Source organism: Muscardinus avellanarius (assembly GCF_963383645.1).
Source record: "Muscardinus avellanarius genome assembly, chromosome: 16".
In the NCBI taxonomy this organism is placed as follows: Eukaryota; Metazoa; Chordata; class Mammalia; order Rodentia; family Gliridae; genus Muscardinus; species Muscardinus avellanarius.
Window position 1 is genome coordinate 15495511 of NC_137802.1, and position 20499 is coordinate 15516009.

General features: G+C 51.4%; 3 protein-coding genes and 1 long non-coding RNA gene across 4 annotated transcripts in view; 3 read left to right on the plus strand and 1 right to left on the minus strand.

Moving 5' to 3' along the window:
- Window positions 1-20499, minus strand: part of LOC308275117 — a 562357-nt gene that overhangs the window by 43689 nt on the left and 498169 nt on the right. The window lies entirely within an intron of this gene.
- On the plus strand, window positions 95-1834 carry TRAPPC1 (trafficking protein particle complex subunit 1; the record flags this gene model as incomplete). The annotated part of the gene is made up of 4 exons (XM_080712191.1): window positions 95-193; window positions 346-416; window positions 1267-1405; window positions 1706-1834. The coding sequence occupies 4 exons, from the start codon at window positions 95-97 to the stop codon at window positions 1832-1834; spliced, it is 438 nt and encodes a 145-aa protein (XP_080568317.1).
- On the plus strand, window positions 2912-11106 carry KCNAB3 (potassium voltage-gated channel subfamily A regulatory beta subunit 3; the record flags this gene model as incomplete). Its single annotated transcript, XM_080713114.1, has 14 exons — window positions 2912-3153; window positions 4454-4497; window positions 4588-4625; window positions 4860-4939; window positions 8645-8689; window positions 8990-9034; window positions 9231-9274; window positions 9426-9512; window positions 9784-9869; window positions 10007-10127; window positions 10215-10309; window positions 10401-10521; window positions 10680-10768; window positions 11029-11106. 14 exons carry the CDS (start codon window positions 2912-2914, stop codon window positions 11104-11106), a joined length of 1215 nt encoding a protein of 404 aa, XP_080569240.1.
- RNF227 (ring finger protein 227) lies at window positions 18171-18803 on the plus strand (the record flags this gene model as incomplete). The annotated part of the gene is made up of 2 exons (XM_080712296.1): window positions 18171-18672; window positions 18748-18803. 2 exons carry the CDS (start codon window positions 18171-18173, stop codon window positions 18801-18803), a joined length of 558 nt encoding a protein of 185 aa, XP_080568422.1.

The following is a 20499-nucleotide window of genomic DNA, read 5'->3' on the forward strand; positions in this document are numbered from 1 at the left end:
TCGGGGGTGGGGGCTCCACCTGTTTGGGGGCATCCGCGGCGGAGAACCGGAGCGGGACGGTCCTGGAGCGAGGCCCACACTCCCTGTCCTGCAGATGACTGTCCATAACCTGTACCTATTTGACCGGAATGGAGTGTGTCTGCACTACAGCGAGTGGCACCGCAAGAAGCAAGCGGGGATCCCCAAGGAGGAGGTGACGAGGGGGCCCTGGCTGCAGTCTGGACGATCGCGCAGCTCCAAAGGCACATAGTCCCGGCCTAGCCCCTTTCCTCAAAATCCCCGCCGGCTCCCATTCCCCACCCTGTCTCCCTCGACAACTCAAACTTAACTCTGTCCTTCTTCCAGGAGTACAAGCTGATGTACGGGATGCTCTTCTCTATCCGCTCGTTTGTCAGCAAGATGTCCCCGCTAGACATGTACGCCGTAAGAAGGAGGGCTGGCCTTGGGAATTTGGGATGGGGGTGTGCTTTCTGCAATGAGAGGGAGGGAGGTCCCCAGAGAGGGGAGGAAGAATTCGAAAGAGAGGCTTAGAGCGAGTTTCAAAGCTGGCAGATGCGGCAGTGGGGAAGATCTGAAAGTAAAGCGGTTGGGACCAGGGAGCACCTAGAGTTAAGGGGTAAAGATGGGAGGTGTTCAGGCTACAAACCGTGTGTTTAGACCAAGAGCAATAGACCTTAAGGAGATGAGAGCAACAATAACAACTACTACTACAACTCCTCCTCCTCCTCCTCCTCCTCCTCCTCCTCCTCCTCCTCCTCCTCCTCGCGGTACTGGGGACTGAACCCAGGGACATTCTACCTCTGAGCTACACTCCCAGCCCTATTTTTTAATTCTTTATTTTGAAACATGGTCTCACTCAGTTGCAGAGGGCCTCCCCAAGTAGCTGAGGCTGGCTGCAAACCTGTGATCCTCCTGTCTCAGTCTCACAAGTACTGGGATTACGCGCGTGACCACCACACCCAGCTTAGAAGTATTTTTGTTGTTCTTGTGGTGGTGGTGGTGGTGGTGGTACTGGGGATGGAACCCAGGAGCATTCTTCCTCTGAGCAACACCCCCAGCCCTAATTTTTTATTCTTTATTTTTGAAACAGGGTCTCACTGAATTGTAAGGGACTTCACTAAGTAGCTGAGGCTGTCTGCGAACTGCCATCCTCCGGTGTCTGCCTCCCAAATACTGGAATTACAAGCGTGTGCCACCACACCTGATAGAAGTATTTCTTTGAGAGAGATTCCACTCTCATCTTTAACATCCTCCTCATCTCTGCAGGAAGGATGGCTTCCTGGCCTTCCAAACTAGCCGTTACAAACTCCATTACTACGAAACACCCACTGGGATCAAGGTGGTCATGAATACTGACTTGGGTGTGGGACCCATCCGAGATGTGCTGCACCACATCTACAGTGCGGTCAGTGTCAGCCCAGGGGACCCTTCTACTCGAGCCCCTTAGCCACAGTCAGAACCCCAGGAGGCTCTCAGGTTTCCTGCTTAATCCAACAGTATCATATTTTGGTTGAACTCATAGTTTTCTCTGAGTTCTTTAGGTCCTTAAAAAAAAAAAACACTCCCACCCCCAGTTTTTCCTAAGTGAAGTTTGCCTCCTTGTCCTGATTCCTTTTTTATTCATATATCCCCGAGGTTCTATTAGATTTGGGGTTGAAAATGAAAAATGTGCAAAGCCCATCTCTCACATTCTTCCTCTCTACAGCTGTATGTGGAGCTGGTGGTGAAGAATCCCCTGTGCCCGCTGGGCCAAACTGTGCAAAGTGAGCTCTTCCGATCCCGGCTGGACTCTTATATACGCTCTCTGCCCTTCTTCTCTGCAAGAGCTGGCTGAAGCACCCTACTTCACCCCTCAGGAGAATTTGGGACTGCTTGGAGCCCTTCCTACCCGTGGCACCAGAGGGCCCCTGCTGTAAGCCCCTCTAGTTAACCCCCACAACAGTCTAAAGGCTTGCCACCCTCTCTCTTGCCCCTCATGTCGCCATAATGAAGCCCATAAATCTCCAAACCGGAACCGGTGTCCAGTTTTATCCCCTCCCCGACACTGTGATACTGTGAGAAGACAGAATAAAACTTTTTGTTACTCTGCAGCCTGAGCGAGTCAGTTTGTGAGTGGGCCTTCCTGGATCACTTGAAGGGGAAACTAGAGTGGCCACCCTACCTCCAAGACTACAAGGAGGTTTTGCAAATGGATTTCTCAACAGCAGAACTTGATATGTTGAGCTGGATTGTGTGTGTGTGTGTGTGTGTGTGTGTGTGTATGTGTGTGTGTGTTGTAGGGTAGTATATCCTTTCTGACCTCCAGTGGTGACAATAAAAATGCCTCCAAACCTTGCGATAAGTTTTCCGTGGGACATAATCCCTTCCCACTGAGACCCTCGGGGCTGGAGGATGCGGGAGCCACACTCCTAGGATCCTAGCTCGCACTCCCGGGAGCGCACTGATAATCGCCCAGCGGTGGTGGGCGGGGCCTCGGCAGCGGCGCGGGGTAGGAAGGAGGCGGGCGGCTCTATGCAGATGAGGGGCGGGGCCTGCATGCTGATGAGCTGGGCTGGCTGCAGACGCGGCTGGGAGCCCGGCGGGTCCCGCTGCGGTTCGCCGAAGTGGCATCCCTCTCCCGCCACCCCTCGGCCCGGGTCCCTGCCCGCTGGGGACCGCCCTCCGCCTTTCCCCTTCTCCACTTCTCCCGCTCACTCCCTGAGCCCGCGCCCCCGGTGTCTGCATAGCTCCACTCCGGACGCCCCTCGCGTTTCACCCTTCCCGCCGCAAACCCCGCGACCTCCAGCAGCGGCCCCCGCGGGCCCGAGCCTGCAGCCGGCCGGGCCTGCCCGCTCCCCGGGGTCGCCCCCTGCAGCCCCGGGCGCCCGCCCTCCCGCCCCCTCGGAGCCCCCTCCCCCGCCCGGCCGGCGGCATGCAGGTGTCCATCGCGTGTACGGAGCAGAACCTTCGCAGCCGGAGCAGTGAGGACCGCCTGTGTGGACCCCGGCCGGGCCCCGGGGGCGGTAATGGAGGGCCAGTCGGCGGGGGGCACGGGAATCCTCCCGGGGGTGGCGGGTCGGGCCCAAAGGCCCGAGTCGCACTTGTCCCCCGGCCCCCAGCGCCCGCTGGGGCCCTCCGAGAGAGCACCGGCCGGAGCACTGGCATGAAATACAGGTATGGGGTGGCCGGGCAGCCCGCCCGCTCGCCTCCCTCTCGGGACCCCTGAGGCTCCTGGGGTGTCCGCCAAGACCCCTTCAAACTTCGCTAAGAAGGTCCCCGTTCCTTCCATCTCTTCTTCCCGTCGCTGGCGCTCTCTTTCTAGGTCCTTCTCTTGGTCTCCGTCAATATCCCTAACTCTGAGAGGATGGAGTTTACCCCGGTTGACCAAGTGCTCTCAGAACCAGGGATGCCCCTGAGCGTCCCTCCTCGCCCCTAGGAAGGCAGGGACGCTCGGATCTCCAGCTGTGCCCCTCCATGGAGTGTCCTTGGGTCGGCGACCTGGGGAGAGGAGGGAGGGAAACAGCTTCTCACTCTGGCCTGCTGGGGTGCCTGACCCAGATACTGCCCCCACCCGCCTGAGGACCCGTCTTCTGCGACCTTTAGGATGGGGAGGGGAATGGAGTCATTGGGTAGGTGGACTGCATGGTCCATCCCCAGGGACAGGGGCTGGGTGGGGGTGGGGTGGAAATTTCACTTTATCTCAGAGAACCGAAGGCCAGGGGCTCTCCAAACTCTCAGTAGGGGAAGGGGAGAGGCTGCCGCTTGGAGTGAGCTGAGGCCACTGATCTGACCTGGCTTTGTCACCTGAGGAATCTGATTCCCTCTGTGGCAGCCCTGATTGGAAGTTGGGAGGGGCCCCTTAGGAGGAGGAGGGTCTCTGGTTCACAGTCTTCACAAGCCACAGAGGCAGAGAAGGGGATGGGGAGACCCAGGCTTTCCCATTACACTCCCCCTCCCCCAGGTCTCCTATCTGTCATTGCTGGAGTCCCACCTGCCCAGCCTAGCCAGGGACTCTTGCCTGTCTGAGTACTTGAATTTGACTTGGTTTACCTCTTCCACCCGGGCGTTATCCTTTAATGAGGCATTCTCTGAGAACCTATTGTCACAAGCTCACCACAGCCAGCCACATTCCCGGAAGCCCCCTGGTCAACACAGAAACGATTCAAACACAGGCAGTACCAACTCACCCAGAAGAAAGACAAAACCAGATAGCACATCTTCAGTGTGACAGGAGGGCGCCAAGGCACTGGACACTGGCTCCAGAAGAACGTTTATTTGTTCACTTGTTCTTTCAACAATATTCCTAGGGAACCTGCTTTGGGAACGGCACTGCCAATCCCGTAGGCCCACTGATACTAGTTTCTTTGGACTGAGGTGCCTTGTGGGCTTCTCAGTCTGGAAGTAGAGCTGAGGGCTGATGATCTGGGTCCCTAATGGAAGTCCCACCCTTTCTTGCTGCTTCTGTATCCTGCAGGAACCTAGGAAAGTCTGGTCTTCGGGTGTCCTGTCTTGGGCTGGGTGAGTCGAACGGGAATTAAGGGAAGGGGGCATTGTTTCATGGCCTGCCTCCCATGGTGGTCCCTCATGTGCCTGGCGTCTCTCTTTCAGGTACCTGGGTCACATTTGGGTCTCAGATCTCGGATGAGGTATAAATGATGGGACCTAGAAGCCAAGTGGGGTCATGGTGGTGAGGAAGTCAGGAAAGGGAGGAGTGGACCTGGATAGGGGTTTGGACCACCATGGCGAATGAGGGATCTGAGGGTGGGGGAGGGAGAGAATGTGGAAACCAGAGCTGAGGTGCCATGGGTCAGAGTGCAGTGAGAGCAGTAACTCAGGAGTAGCCTAAGCAGTGGCTGATCTCAACTCTTTCACCTTCCCAGACAGCAGAGGATGTGCTGACAGTGGCCTACGAGCACGGTGTAAACCTGTTTGACACCGCTGAAGTGTATGCAGCAGGAAAGTAAGGACTGGGGAGAAAGAACTAAGTTACATTTAGAGGCTGAGAGAACATCAGGGCTTCTTGCTTCCCTCTAAAGAACTCTGGGAATTCTGGGAAAATTAAGGTCCAGGCTTTTGGCACATGTGCCCCCAAAGCATTATGGGAATTGTAGTCCCAACATCAGTCCCTTCTACTTTAGAGGTCAATCAATGGGCATACTGTACAGTCACATTAAATAAAACCAACAAATATATCCTGGGCATCAGTCATGTGCAAGTATGTGAAGACTGTACAGCTGGATTTTCAAACATACCATGTCAAATCACATGCTTATGGCTTCCCACTGGGAGTAGCTAAAAACCTAGAATGGCCTGCCTTGCTTCTTCTCCATCTTGCAAACACGTTTGCTCATCTTCAAGACTTGACCCCAATGTCAGCTCCTCCAAGAAGCCTTCATCCAACTCCCCACATTGGTTTCTACCTCCTGTGAGCTTCCGTCACACATCATACTGCCTTCTGACACACCGTTTGTTAATCACTGGTTAAGGCGACCATATTCACTACTCAAGGGAATCTGAAGGAAGCTTCCCATCCACGGAACTGGTCTTGCTCTTCCCAAAGCCCCTCCATGGAGCCTACCAAATGCAGGCACTGCTTCTCATATGAAATCAGTATGCTCTCAAAAAGTACACAGTGGGCTGGCGAGGTGGCTTAACGGTAGAGTATTTGTGCAGCACATGCAAGGCCCTGGGTTTCATCCCCATCCCCAGTACTAGAAGAAAGTGCATACCCTATGTAGTTAAACAAAGAGAGGAGATGCCAGGCATGGTAGCACATACCTATAATCCCAGCCAGTACTTGGGAGGCTGAGACAGGAGGATCACAGTTTCGAAAAAGCCAGCCTCAACCACTTAGTGAGGCCCTCCACAACTTCAGAGTCCCTGTTTCCAAATAAGAAAAAATTGGGCTGGGGGTTTAGCTCAGAGGTAGAATGCTTCTGAGTTCAATCCCCAGTACCACACACAACACACACACACACACACACACACACACACACACACACACACACACACACACCAGCCTCAGCAACAAAGAGATTCTCAGCAACTTAGCAAGACACTGTTTCCAAATAAAAAACAGGGGTGGAGGTGTGGCTTGGAGGTAGAATTCCCCTGCATTCAACTCTCAGTCTCACACACACACACACACACACACACACACACACACACACACACACACAGAAAATATGAGACAACAGTAAAACATTTCAGTAACAGTTCACCTTAACAATTTAAGACTTGTCACAAGTTAGTTAATAATTATGTGCTAAATTGTGTAACCAATTGGATGGAAATTGGCAAGAAGGACTGATCATAGACTGTGGCCATCAAAGAACATTCTATGAATGAGGCAGAATCCAAGCTGAACTTAGGAGGGTGGATGGGATTTTGCGGAGATTCAGAGAAGTGGAAGAGGAGGGCTGGGCAACCCAGATGGTGGAAACTAGACGAGGCGGGGTCCTCCCTTGTTCCACTGGCCTGTCCCTCTCTTCTTGTCCTATTCTGTTTGTTTATTTATTTATTTGGTACTGGGGCCTGAACACAGGGGCGTTCTACTGCTGAGCTACAACTCCAGCCCTTCCCCCCCCCTTCGGTTCTGGGGATTGAACCCAAGGGAATTCTACCTCCAAGCTATACCCCCAGCCCATTTTTGTGATACTGGGCACAGAACCCAAGGACAGTCTACCTATGAGCTGTACCTCCAGCCCTATTTTACTTATTTATTTGTTTACTTATTTATTTTTGTAGTACTGGGGATTGAACCCCAAGGGCATTCTACCTCTGCGCTACACCCCCAGCCCTATTTTTTATCCTTTATTTTGTGGAACAGGGTCTCAATAAGTGGTGGAGGGCTTCACTAAGTGGCTGAGGCTGGCCAGGAACCTTCCATACTCCTGTCTCAGCCTCTCAAATACTAGGATTACAAGTGTGCGCTACCTCGCCCAGCTTTATTTTTTTGTTTGGAAACTGGGTCTCACTAAGTTGTAGAGGGCCTCATGAGGTTGCTGAGGCTCCCTGAGCCTGTGATCCTCTGGTCTCAGCCTCCCAAGTACTGGAATTCCAGGCCTGTGCCACCGTGCCCGGCCTGTTTTTGTTTTTGAAACGGGGTCTCATGCCGGGCGTGGTGGCACACGCTTGTAATCCCAGCATTTGGGAGGGCTGAGACAGGAGGATCGTGGTTCACGGACAGCCTGAGGTACTTAGTGAGGCACCTTGCAACTCAGTGAGATCCGGTTTCAAAATAAAGAATAAAAAATAGAGCTAGGGGTGTAGCTCAGAAGTAGAATGCCCCTAGGTTCCATCCTCAGTACTGCAAAAAAAAACAAAAAAAGAAACGGGGTCTCACAAAGTTGCTGAGAGTCTCACGAAATTGCTGGGGCTTGCCTCAAACTTGTGACTCCCCTGTCTCACCCTCTCAGGTACTGCAGTTACAGGCACACAAGACCATTCCCAGCTTTCCCACCCCTATTTCATTTTTATTTTGAAAAAGGGGCTGGGCATGGTGGTGCATGCTTGTAATCCCAGTACTTGGGAGGCTGAGACAGGAGGATCGTGGTTCCTGGACAGCCTCAGCTACTTAGTGAGGCCCTCCTCAACTTAGTAAGACGCTGTTTCAAAAATAAAGAATAAAAAACAGGTTGGGGGTAGAGCTTGGAGGTACAATGTCTCTGGGTTCAATTCCCAGTACCGCAAAAAAAAAAAAAAAAAAAAAAGAAAGAAAGAAAGAAAGAAAGAAAGAAAAATTAAATTGCTTAGGGCCTCCCCAAATTGCTGAGGCTGACTTCAGACCTGCAATCCTCCTGTCTCAGCCTCCCAAGTATTGCGATTACAGACATGCACTATCAGCCCCAGCTTATTATTTATTTAGTGATGCTGGGGATTGAACCCAGAGACATTCTACCTCTAAGCTACACTCTCAGCCCTATGTATGTATGTATGTATGTATGTATGTATGTATTTGTGTTACTGGGGGTAGAACCCAGGGGCTTTCTACCTCTGGACTATACTCCCAGATCTATTTTATATTTTATTTGGAAACAGGGTCTCACTAAGTTGCTGAGAGCCTAAGTAGCTGAGGCTGGCTTCGAACCTGCACAATCCTCCTGTCTCAGACTCCCAAGCATGGGGATTACTAGCATGCACCACCATGGCCGGCTTTACTTATTTATTTTGAGAAAGGATCTCACAAATTGCTGAGGCTGTCCTGGAACCCACAATCCTGTCTCGGCCTCCTAAATACCAGAATTATAGGCATGTGCCACCACACCTGGCGTATTTTTTTTTTTTTTGAAACAGAGTCTAAATTGCTGAGGCTCTCACTAATTTGCTGAGACTGGCCTTGAACTTGCAATCCTCCTGTCTCCACCTTCTAAATTCTGGGATTATAGGCATGCACCACCATGCCCGGCCTACTTTGTCCCTTTAGAACCCATAACAGGGCTTGGTACATAGTTGATGCACAACAGATAGTTGTTGAATTAATGAATGAAAACTATTTGACTCCGTCCCTAGCTCCAGGAGCCTCTCTTATTCATTCACATGGAGCTGGGAACCCAAATGTGGGTCCATGGATTTTGTTCTTTAAAAGAGAAAAAGATGGGGAGGAAGGGAAAGAATAGATCCACCTTGGAAGGACCCAAGTGCCTTTTCATTGTCTTTCTACCAGGGCTGAAAGAACCCTCGGCAACATCCTGAAGAGCAAAGGTTGGAGGTGAGACTGTGGGGTTGTTTGTTTGTTTGTTCATTTGTTTGTTTGTTGGGGTGAATGGTACTGGGAATTGAGCCCAGAGGCATTCTACCTCCAAGCTGCACTCCCAGCCCTACTTTATTTTTGTTTGAAAACAAGGTCTCACTAGGTTGATGAAAGTCTCACTACTTGCCGAGGCTGTCCTTGAGCCTGCAATCCTGCAGTGCCCCGCCACGCCTGGCTTGAGACTGTTTTGAGGGTTGTTGGGGCCATGATCTTCTAAAAATCTTTTTCTCGCTGGTCCTCCCATTTCCCTTTTTCCAGGAGATCGAGCTACGTCATCACCACCAAGATTTTTTGGGGAGGACAGTAAGTGCATGCACCACTGTGACTGGGAAGAAGGCACACGAGGAATGTGTGAGGGTGTCTGGGGTGGGCCCCTGTCCTGCACCTGCCCCCCAGGTCTACATCCTGCCTGTGAGGATCTGTGCCATCCCAGTTCCTGCTGGCTCCAGGCCGGCCCTATCTTGTCAGCCTCAACTTTCTGACATTCCTTTTCCTACAGGGCAGAAACTGAGCGAGGCTTAAGCCGCAAACACATCATCGAAGGTGAGAGAAGGGACTGGACTTGAAAGTTGGAGGAGAGACTGGGGACTTTCTGAAGCTATGAATTAGGTGGCCATGGCAGGAGGGTAAGGTGTGAGTTCCTAGTAAACTGGAGCTCAGGTACTTGCCTTCCTCTCCCCACCCTCACCTCCAGGCTTGCGAGGATCCCTGGAACGCCTCCAGCTAGGATATGTGGACATCGTCTTTGCCAATCGCTCAGACCCTAACAGTCCTATGGAGGGTAAAAACAGCACTCCCAAACTCTACCACCCTCCAAACACAAGCACTACCTCCAACCCTCAGCAAAAGCCAGCCCTGTTCAGAAGGCCTCCCCTGCTCCACAACAGAGGCTCCAACCTCCAGACCTGGACAGGGGGCACAGCAAAAGGCAGATGCAGAGCTCTCTGGATGCACAGAGATGCCGGGGGATCTCGGCAGGGCAGGCAAAGGCCTGCAAATCTGGCAGATGCCAGGGGTGTGACATTGAGACTCTCCCTTTCCTGTGTGCCTAGAGATTGTCCGAGCCATGACCTACGTCATCAACCAGGGCCTGGCCCTATACTGGGGGACTTCTCGATGGGGGGCTGCAGAAATCATGGTATGTGACCCCACAGCCCCCATCCCACAACGGGCTCCCACTTTCCACATGATCACTCCCAGCTGCACTGTGCTGGGAAGGGGAGGGCACAAAAACAGGAGTGCTCTGACTCTCCTCTCCTCCCCACCCCGACCCAGGAGGCCTACTCCATGGCCAGGCAGTTTAATCTGATTCCTCCGGTGTGTGAACAAGCAGAGCACCACCTGTTTCAGAGGGAGAAGGTGGAGATGCAGCTGCCCGAGCTCTACCACAAGATTGGTGTGCAGCCCCACGACCCTCCCTTTCTCTCGCCCTCCCCCCCCCCATCCTAGGTCCCTTTCCCACGCACAACCCTCTTGCTCCTAGGTGTCGGCTCAGTCGCTTGGTCTCCTTTGGCCTGTGGCCTCATTACTAGCAAGTACGACGGGCGTGTCCCAGACACCTGCAGGGCCACCCTCAAGGTGAGGCTGGGGGCTCAGGGTGGCAGGACCAGGCTTTCTGGGCTGCCGCGTGTGGTGGTAGGGACCTTTGCTGATTCTCCTTGGCCCTCAGGGCTACCAGTGGCTCAAGGACAAAGTGCAGAGCGAGGATGGCAAGAAGCGACAAGCCAAAGTCATGGACCTTCTCCCCGTTGCCCACCAGCTGGGCTGCACCGTGGCCCAGCTTGCTATTGGTGAGACGCTGCCAGCCCCGGACCCTGTCTTCCCCAGGGACCTCACGAACCAAGCCCAAGACTGGCTTTTTCCTAGAGCGCACCCTCTTCTTCAGAGACACTCCTCTGAAGGCGTGTGTGTGCCCCATCCCCTCAGCTCTGTCCTCCTCTGGCCTCAGCCAGGTGTCTCCGCAGCGAAGGTGTCAGCTCCGTGTTGCTGGGGGTGTCAAGTGCAGAGCAGCTGCTGGAACACCTGGGCGCCCTGCAGGTGAGTTTGGAGGTTCCGGGCAGAGCCCATCTCTGTCCCTTTCCCCAGAAGTAAAGGTGATGCTGTCTAACCTTGAGAGGTAACCCCCTACAAAGTCCTCACTTTGCAGGGAGAGGTCTAGGGCGACAAGGTGAAGCAGGGGCGCAGGGGCGCCTTATTCCTTGCTACCGAGCCCAATGTAGTGTTCCCCGGGACCTTGAACAGCACGCCTTTCCTAGGTGACCCAGCAGGTACCGCTCTTCCCACCCGTTCTCCTCCAGGTGCTGAGCCAGCTGACGCCGCAGCTAGTAATGGAGATAGACGGGCTCCTGGGGAACAAATCACATTCCAAGAAATAGTTCGCTGCGGGCGCAGGGACCCAACCCGGAGCCGCGGCCCCGCCGAGAACCGCGCCCCGCCCCGCCCCCTCCCGCCCTGGAGCCCTCCGCGCAGCGGCCGGAGCCAGGCTGGCCCCGCCCACCGAGTCCCGGCTTCGAGTAGCGATGCGCATGAACAAAGCCATATCCTTCCGCGGTGGGGGCTAGAGAGAGGAAGTAGTCCACCCGCCCCCTGCTGTGTCCCGTAGGCCTTCTTGCTAATCCCGGGCATGAGCTACGGGTCGTCCCTTCTCTGCCATTTGGTCTCGCGCCCTTTTCTCCTTACTGCCGAGGCCCAGAAAAAAAAAAAAAAAAACAGGCAGATACAAGAAACATGCAGTACCTCAAAAGTGGCCCTTGAAATGTCATCGAGGGGTAAGAACCTAGTAAGAAGTGAGTCGTAATGTCATCTGGGACACAGCAAATGGGGCTTTACGTTATTCAACACGAAGGAAGCCAGGCTGGTCCTGGCAGGAAGAAAATGATAACCTTTAGGAAACCAAACTCTGCCTCTCGGTCGGAGGTAGGGTAAGACTTCACTCTAGAACTCCCGCAATACTTAGTTCTTGCAGAGAGGGGCTAAGGGTGGCCCAGCATCAACAAAGGCAGAGGGAAATTCAAGAGCAGATGTACCTACCGTGCGGGCTGGGAAGTGGCCAGGGTGGCCCTTGGAAAGCAAAGCCAGGCGGCGTTCTGCAGGAATCAGTGACAGCCTTTGGGTCTCCAGAAGAGACATGAGGCTGACAAAGGTTTGGGGACAAATTTTTGAGTCTCAGGCTGGACTTCCTATCTGACAGTACGATTGTGATTCCTCTTGGCAATAACCCTAAAGCAATAATGGCGGCCCCTCTTCTGTAAGCCTTCCCAGGGAACTGTAAATAAAATCTCAGCTTGGTCTTCAGAGTGTCTGAATTCAGGGGACTGGGAGGGTCACAGTCTCACATACCTGGCCCTCTTTGCCCCTGTCATTAGAAAGCTTTCAGCACTAGTTTTCTCTCCCTTCAACTCAGTGACTCAGGCCTCATCAGACTCTGGGTCACTGTTCTCCAAAAGGACATAGGTGCCGGCTTCCCGGGCAGGGGTCTTGTGACCTTCTTTAACACCTAGTGACCTGCTGTCCTATCTTTGCTGCTCCTCTTTCTATGAAAGACCCAGCTGCCTTACACACTTGCCCTTTTTGTTTCTGAAGTTACCATTCTCTTGTGTTGTGCTTCTTTTTCCCTCTCCCCCAGGACCCACACATATGCCAAGGAGCCATCTGAGAAGTTTTCTCATGACTAGGGGAGTCTTTTCTGAGGTTGAGGCTTTGAGAGTTGGTGGAGGAGAGGTTACAGCATAGAACTGTCTCTGGTAGAAGGGATGCAGCGAGAAGGAAAGGAATTATTATTTAAAATGTTATTTATTTATTTTGGTGTTACTGGGGGTGGAACCCAGAGGCTTTCTACCTCCAGGCTATATTCCCAGACCTATTTTTATATTTTATTTGGAAACAGGGTCTCACTAAGTTGCTGAGAGCCTCACTAAGTAGCTGAAGCTGGCTTCGAACCTGTGCGATCCTCCTGTCTCTGCCTCCCAAGCGTAGGGATTACAAGCGTGCGCCACCACGCCCAGCTAAAATTTATATATGTTTGTTTGGTATTGGGGATTGAACCCAGGTGCACTCTGCCTCTAAAACAAGGTCTCGCTAAGTTGCCCATGGTCTCATCAAGTTACCACATACTGGCCTCCAACCTGTACTCCTCCTGTCTCACCCTCTCAAGTACTTAGGATTACAGGCATGTGTCACTGCACCTAGTTTAGGAGTTATAATTTTTAAAGGGAATGTCACATACTGTCCCTATTTTCTCCCCCAAAGGACTCTGATTTCCTGGGGACAGAAAGTGGGTGGGAAGTTTCAACCTTCAAAGATCACAAAGCAGAGGAGGGTGAGATCCGCCTTCCTTAAATACAACCTCACCATCTCCCTTCTACCCCTCCTCATCCTGCCTCGATCCCGAAGTTGGGAACACAGAGTCAAACCAATTTCCCAAAGAGAGAACAGAGCAGCTTGCCATTTACTGGATTAGCAACCAAGAGGATCAACTAATGAATAGTTACATCCGCCCCATCATCTCCCACTCTTCTCTTCTGGAAGACTGTGGAGGAAACAAAGAAGTAAAACGTATGACTAAACTATGATTAGTTCTTCTGCAACAAACACACAAGAATTTATCAATTCAAAATAGTATTCTCCTTAAATAGTTCTCTTGGAGAGTTATGCATGTCTTATTATGTTGCCTCCCCCATTGCACAACACATTAAAAAAAAAAACAATTCCTCGTGGAATTACCTTCAGGGGTAGTTTAGAAGCCCCTTCCAAAAAAAAAAAACCTTCCCTCACTGTCATACCGTGTGTGTGTGTGTGTGTGTTTGGAGAATGAACCCAGGGGTATTCTACTTCTTTTCTTTTTTTGTGTGCGCACTACTAGGGATGGGACCTATCCTATTTTATTTGGAAACAAGGTCTCACTAGGTTGCTGGGATCCTCACCAAGTAGCTGAGGCTGGTTTCGAACCTGCGCGATCCTCCTGTCTCAGCCTCCCAAGCACTGGGATTCAGAGTGTGCGCCACCACGCCTGGCAGTATTCTACTTCTAAGCTACATGCCCAGCCCTCTTTTATCTTTTATTTTGGTACTGGGGATTGAATTCGGGGGTTTTTCTACCTTTGAGCTACACCTCCAGACCTTTTTTATTTTTTTATTTTGGAACAGGGTCTAAGTTGGTGAGGCTGGCCTCGAACCTTCTTTGTATATAACATTTTGCTGTATTTCTCATCCACCTTATTCATGAATGAACTCAATAAGTATTTATTTACTGAGTCCTACTATGGTATGGTACAGGGATACAGTGGTAAAATAAAAACAGACTCAGAGCCCTCTTTGTGCAGTTTACTGATAGGAGAGCTAATCACATGACCACCAACCAAATACAAACTTCAGTTGTCTCGAGTCCAGAGGAAAGCACATGGTGTTAACAATGTCTGTAGCGGGTATGTGACACGGTGAGGCCACACTAAGAGCAGATGGATGAGCAGGTGTTAATGTGAAAGCGAGAGGGTTAGGGGAATAGCATATGCAAAAGCCTTGTGGCAGAAAGGAATGTGCAAGCTGTATTAGTCAGCTTTCTGTTGCTGTGACAAAATATCTGAAATAAACGACTTCAAAAGAAGATTTATTTTGCCTTCCAGTTTTACAGCTTTCACTCCATGGTTATTTGACCCTGCTGCTTTTGGGCCTGTGGTGAGGCAGAACATCGTGGAAGAAATGGAAGACAGAACAAACTGCTTACCTCTTAGTGGTCAGGAAACAGAAGTCCAGATGATATTGGCCCCGGTCCCAGTTTCTCCTTCAAGGGTACACTCCAGTGACCTAATTTCTGCTAGGCCCCACCTCCTGAGGGTTCTACCATTGGGAGCATCATCAGCTGAAAACCAGGACTCCAGTAATGAGCCTCTGCAGGACTTTTAAGGTCCAAACCATAACACAAGCTAAAGGTTTGGTTTGCAAAGCCAAGGTGCCTAAGGCAGGAATGGAAGTAAAATATGAGGCATGAGAGGGCAGAGCACACAGGGCCTCACAGTGCACTTCAGAATATTATCTTTATCCTAGAACAGTAAGAAAAGCCTTTATATCAGTTACCTATTAACATGAAATAAGTCACCGCAAAATTTAGTGGCTTGAAAAATAACTATTTTTTGTGTATGCGTGGTACTGGGGATTGAACTCATGGGTATTCTACATTCAAGCTACACCCCTAGTCCTTTTTTTTTTTTTTTAAACAAGGTCTCATTAGGTTGCTGAGAGTCTAAGTTACTGAGGCTGCTCTCCAACCTGTCATCCTCCTGTCTCAACAATCTGTGATCCTCCTGTCTTGACCTCCCAAGTACTGGGATTACCGGCATGCGCCACCATTCCCGGCTGAAGCAACGTGTGTGTGTGTGTGTGTGTGTGTGTGTGTGTGTGTGTGTTACTTGGGATTGAACCCAGAGGCATTTTATCTCTGCACTACTCCCTCAACCCTATTTTATTCTTTATTTTGAAACAGGGCCTCACTAAGTTGCAGAAGGCCTAAGTAGCTGAGGCTAGCTGTGAACCTGTGATCTTCCTGTCTCAGCCTCCCATGTACTGGGATTGCAAGCTTGGCTGCTTTTTTTTTTTTTTTTTTTTTTTTTTGCAGTACTGGGAATGGTGCCCAGAGGCATTCTACCTCCACAAATGCTGGGATTGCAAGCATGTGCCACCATGCCCAGCTGCAATTTTTTTTTCCCCCCCGGTACTGGGGATGGAACCCAGGGTCATTCTACCTCTGAGCGACACCTTCAGCCTTATTTTTTTTTTTACTCTTTATTTTGAAACAGGGTCTCACTGAGTTGTAAAGGGCCTCACTAAGTAGCTGAGGCTGTCTGCGAACTGCCATCCTCCTGTCTCAGCCTCCCAAATGCTAGCCCCACACCTGGCTGCAACTATTTTAAAGTTACTTTTTTTCTCATGATTTTGTGGGATACTTGGGAGTTCCTCTCCTATTTTTCACTTGATTTAATTCATGAGGCTCCATTCAGCTTGCAGGAGAGGTAAGCAGGAAGATAGCCCTACTATATGCCTCTGAGTTCCATCCCCAGTACTGCATTTAAAAAAAAGATGAAAATTTATCATCAACTGAAGATATTTCAGGATGTGAGGCCTACTTTTCCATAGGGTAGTTTCAAAAAAGTTTTGAATTATGACAGTTTCACTGGAGTAAGTAGACAGGTTCTATGTGACCATGAAGACAATACAACTCCAAAGTTCTGAAATATTTGCTTTAAAAAGTGGAATAACTCAGCCGGGTATGGTGGCTCATGCTTGTAATCCCAGCATTTGGGAGGCTGAAACAAGAGGATCGCGGTTCATAGACAGCCTCAGTTACTACTTAGGCCCTCTGCAACTCAGTGAGACCCTATTTTAAAATAAAGAATAAAAAATAGGACTGGGGGTGTAGCTTGGAGGTAGAATTCCCCTGGATTTCATGCATAGTACTGCAAAAAAAAAAAAAGTATAAATCTTCACAAAATGATTACACTCTAGGTTTTTGTTTTGTTTTGTTTTTGTCCTGGGGATAGAACCCAGAAGCATTCTACCTCTAGGCTACCCCCCCCCAGTCCTATTTTTTTATTCTTTATTTTGAAACAGGCTCTTTGAGTTGCAAAGGCCTAAGTAGCTGAGGCTATCTGCAAAGCACAATCCTCCTAACTTAGCCTCCCAAATGGTGGGATTACAAGCGTGGGCCACCACACCCAGCCTACACTCTAGGTTTTAACAATTTAGAAAAAAAAAAGATTTTATAGTACCTATGATAAACCAGTAAATGCTATGGGTGTGGAGAAACCCATGGGGGGGGGTATGTGTGTGATACTAGGGGTAGAACCCAGCTGCATTCTACCTCTGCTATACTCCCAGCCCTATTTTTTTATTCTTTATGTTGAAACAGGGTCTTACTGAGTTGCAAAGGGCCTCATTAAGTAGCTGAGGCTGTCCTCGAACTGAGATTCTCCTGTCTCAGCCTCCCAAATGCTGAGATTGAGTACGCCACCACGCCTGGTTTGAGAAACCCATTTTGTATTGACCAAAAGAGATGGGTGTAGAAAATACTAGGTGCCGAACACAATATTGACTGGGAGCGTATAATGATAGTTTCTACTTACCTGGTACTTACTGTGTACCAAGCGCGATTTTTTTTTTTTTTCAGTACCGGGGATGGAACCCAGTGGCATTCTACCTCCGAATGACACTCCCAGCCCTATTTTTTAGTCTTTATTTTGAAACAGGGTTTCACTGAGTTGCAAGGGTCTCACTAAGTAGCTGAGGCCGGCCTCAAACCACAATCTTCCTGTCTCAGCCTCCCAAATGCTGGGATTACAAGCCTGCGCCACCACGCCCAGCTCCAAGCACAATTTTAAGCACTGTAAATGCATAAGCTCTTTCAGTCGTTAATATTATCCATCTTTTGTAGATGAGGAAATAGGCCCAGAGAAATTAGGTAACTTGCTTACAAAGTGTCACACAGTGTCACAACTGCTGGCAGAGACTAGGGTTTATATCCAAGCCAGCTGGGCAGAGACTTGTTATTAGCCTCCACCAGAGAACCTGGACTGCAGGTACTGGGAGGGGGTTGAGGAGGCAGCAGGGTGTGATGAGGGGACGTGGGTTCTGAGCACCATGTCCTGTTTACCTGTGGGGGAAGTCAGACCCCTGAGTCAGAAGTCATGCGGGGCTGCCTTGCGAAAGCCATCATAGCGTGTGGGTGTCTGGGCTTGGATACTCTGGAAGGAAAAGATTCCCAGCATTCCTGAGGGTATGAACCTGGAATCTAGGTCTCTCCTTAGGCTGAGATGTCAGCGAGATTGAACAGTTGGGGAGAATGACATTTGAGAAACCAGCTTTACAAGAACACAAGGAGGTCATCAAAACATCGGGGAGAGTTGAGGGTGGATTGAAATTTACTGCAATGCCGCATCCGTTCAAATGTCGAGGAGCCCACTACAAATCGGGCGGTAGAGGCAGTGCCACTGACTTAGGAGGCCAGTGTGAGGGGCTTGTGCAAGTGTGAGCAGGTGACAAGCGGGTCAAGGGACTTTCAGGGACCTGGGTCGGTGACCGAGGGAGGGCTGGAGTGCAGAAAGGGACCTGGGGATTTGCACACATCTAAACAGCACGGGCCCTGTGCTGGGTGCAGGGGTCTGCGGGGAGGGCCACAGGTGGTGTGTCCCCCGGGGCAGTGCTGGCGCCGGCTGGGTCACTCCCCGGCTCGCCATCGCTGGCATTCCCAGCCTCGCGCCTCCGCCGCCCCCACGCGTGCCGCGGCGGGGAGCGGCCGGCAGCCGCGTGCCGCCCACAGGGCGGGACCTCACTATTAAAAGCGGCGAGAGGCCGCGGCGCCGGCCCCAGGATCCGACCCGGGCTCCTTCGGGAGGGCCGCTCCTTCCGTCCACGGCCGCCGGAGCGACGCCCTTGAGTCCGCGGGGGCCGCCATGCAGCTCCTGGTGCGGGTGCCCTCCCTTCCCGAGCCGGGCGAGCTGGACTGCCACATCTGCTACCGGCCCTTCAACCTGGACGGCCGCGCGCCCCGCCGCCTGCCGGGCACGGCGCGCGCGCGCTGCGGCCACGCGCTCTGCACCGCCTGCCTGCGCGAGCTGGCGGCGCGCGGCGACGGCGGCGGGGCGGCCGCGCGCGTGGTGCGCCTGCGCCGCGCGGTCACGTGCCCCTTCTGCCGCGCGCCCTCCCCGCTCCCGCGCGGCGGCGTCGCGGAGGTCCCGCTCGACCCGGACCTGTGGGCGCGACTGGAAGAAAAGGCGCGGGCGGATCGCGGGCGAGAGGAGGCGGGGATCCCGGCCCCGGGAAGCGGCGGCGACGGCGAGGACGCGTGCGAGGAGGGGGCGGGGCCCGGGGGCGCCGGGTGGCGCGCGCTCCGGCGGCTCTGGCGCCGGGTCCTGGAGCCCGCGCGCCGCTGGCGGCGTCCGCTGCCTAGCAACGGTGAGGGGCGGGGCGCGGAGGGCGCGGAGGGAGGCCGGGTCGGCGGCTGTTACTAAAGCTTCTTCTTCCCCTTAGTGCTCTACTGCCCAGAGATCAAGGACCTTGCGCACGTGACCTGCTGTACGCTGTAACCCGGGAACTCGAGGGACCCGAGAACTATAGCAGAAGGAAGGTGGGAGCTGCAGCCCATGGGCTGATGTCAAGACTGGATTGGCACTTGACGGGGACTTGAGCCCCGGCAGGAGGGAACGTCCCGGGGGGTGTTGATGCTGAGCTAGGAGGCTCCTAGACGGACTCGCCCCCATCCGCTGACTGCCAGCATTACGTTTTCAGCCCCAGGGATGGTATAAACAAAGCCTACGTTGCTGTGGGAAGAAAACAGACTGTTTTCTTAGCTGTGGCTTTGGCTTTTGTCCAGGGCGACTGTGGTGTGTGGGAGCAACAGGTCCCATTTTAGCAGTTGTCAATGGCTTGAAAATTTTTTTTAAATGGGAAGGAATAAGAGGCTAATTTTCATGTCACTTTTATCTCATTTCTGGAACATAAGAATGCTGGTATGCCTACTGTCTCCCCACTCCCAGTTCTGTGTTCCAGAAATAACTGAGATGCCTCCCTGACTGTGATTAGTGGCCTTGCTTCATTTCACAATCTGTCTTCAGCTTGCTAGGGCAGGTATTAGAAGCTCCAAAGAGCATTTACATGATTACCCTAATTAGGGTACCTAGTTAGGACATATCAAGGGAGGGAGAGCCATTTGATAAAGGATTCAAAATACCTAAACTTTTTATCAGTGTTATCTTTACTGTCACAGGGATACTCTGGAACTACTGAAAAAAGGATGCTTGTATAATTTTAGACTCTGTCCCATAATGGGACATCACCTACTGTATGCCATAAATTCTATTTTAAAGTCTTGTAAATATTTATAGTACAGTCACAGTCAAGAATTAGCAGTGATGGCATTTGTGGGGAGCTTGTTGGTAGTGCAGTATCAGAGGATCTCACTCCAGATTTATTAAATCAGACTGCATTTTAACAATGCCAGGTGATTTGTGTGCATGTAAATTTAAAGAGAGTACTGTACTAGATACTCTAGGATATCACCATTTGTAGGTGGAATATTTAAGGCACAATTTATATACTATCTTATTTAAGGTAATAGTTGCTGAGGAAATTTTATATTTTTCTCTGAGTTAAAAATGTGAATTAGGGCTAGTCGTGGTGGCGCACGCTTGCAATCCCAGCATTCAGGAGGCAGAGACAGGAGGATTTTGGTTCACGGACAGCCACAGCTATTTAGCGAGGCCCTTCGCAACTCAATGAGACCATTTCAAAAAGAAAGAGACTTAAAAAATAGATCTGGGGGTGTAGCTTGGAGGTACAATACCCCTAGGTTTCATCCCCAGTACTGCAAAAAAATAAAAAATAATAAGAGTCGAGTATGGTGGCACATGCTTGCAATTCCAGCATTTGGTAGGCTGAGGCAGGAGGATTGAGGTTTGTGGACAGCCTCAGCAACTTAGTGAAGCCCTCTGAAATTTATTGAGACCCTGTTTCAAAATAAAGAATAAAAATAGGGCTGGGTGGGGGTGTAGCTCAAAGGTAGAGTGCCCCTGGGCCCTGGGTTCCATCCCCAGTACTGAGAAGAAGAAAAAAAAAAAAAAAAAAAGTGAAGCCAGGCATGGTGGAATAGGTTTATAATCCCAGTACTTGGGAGGTAGAGACAAGAAGATCGCTGGTTTGAGGCCAGCCTCAGCTACTTAGTGAGGCCCTCTGCAATGTAATGAGAACTTGTTTCAAAATAAAAAAATAAAGCTGGGCATGGTG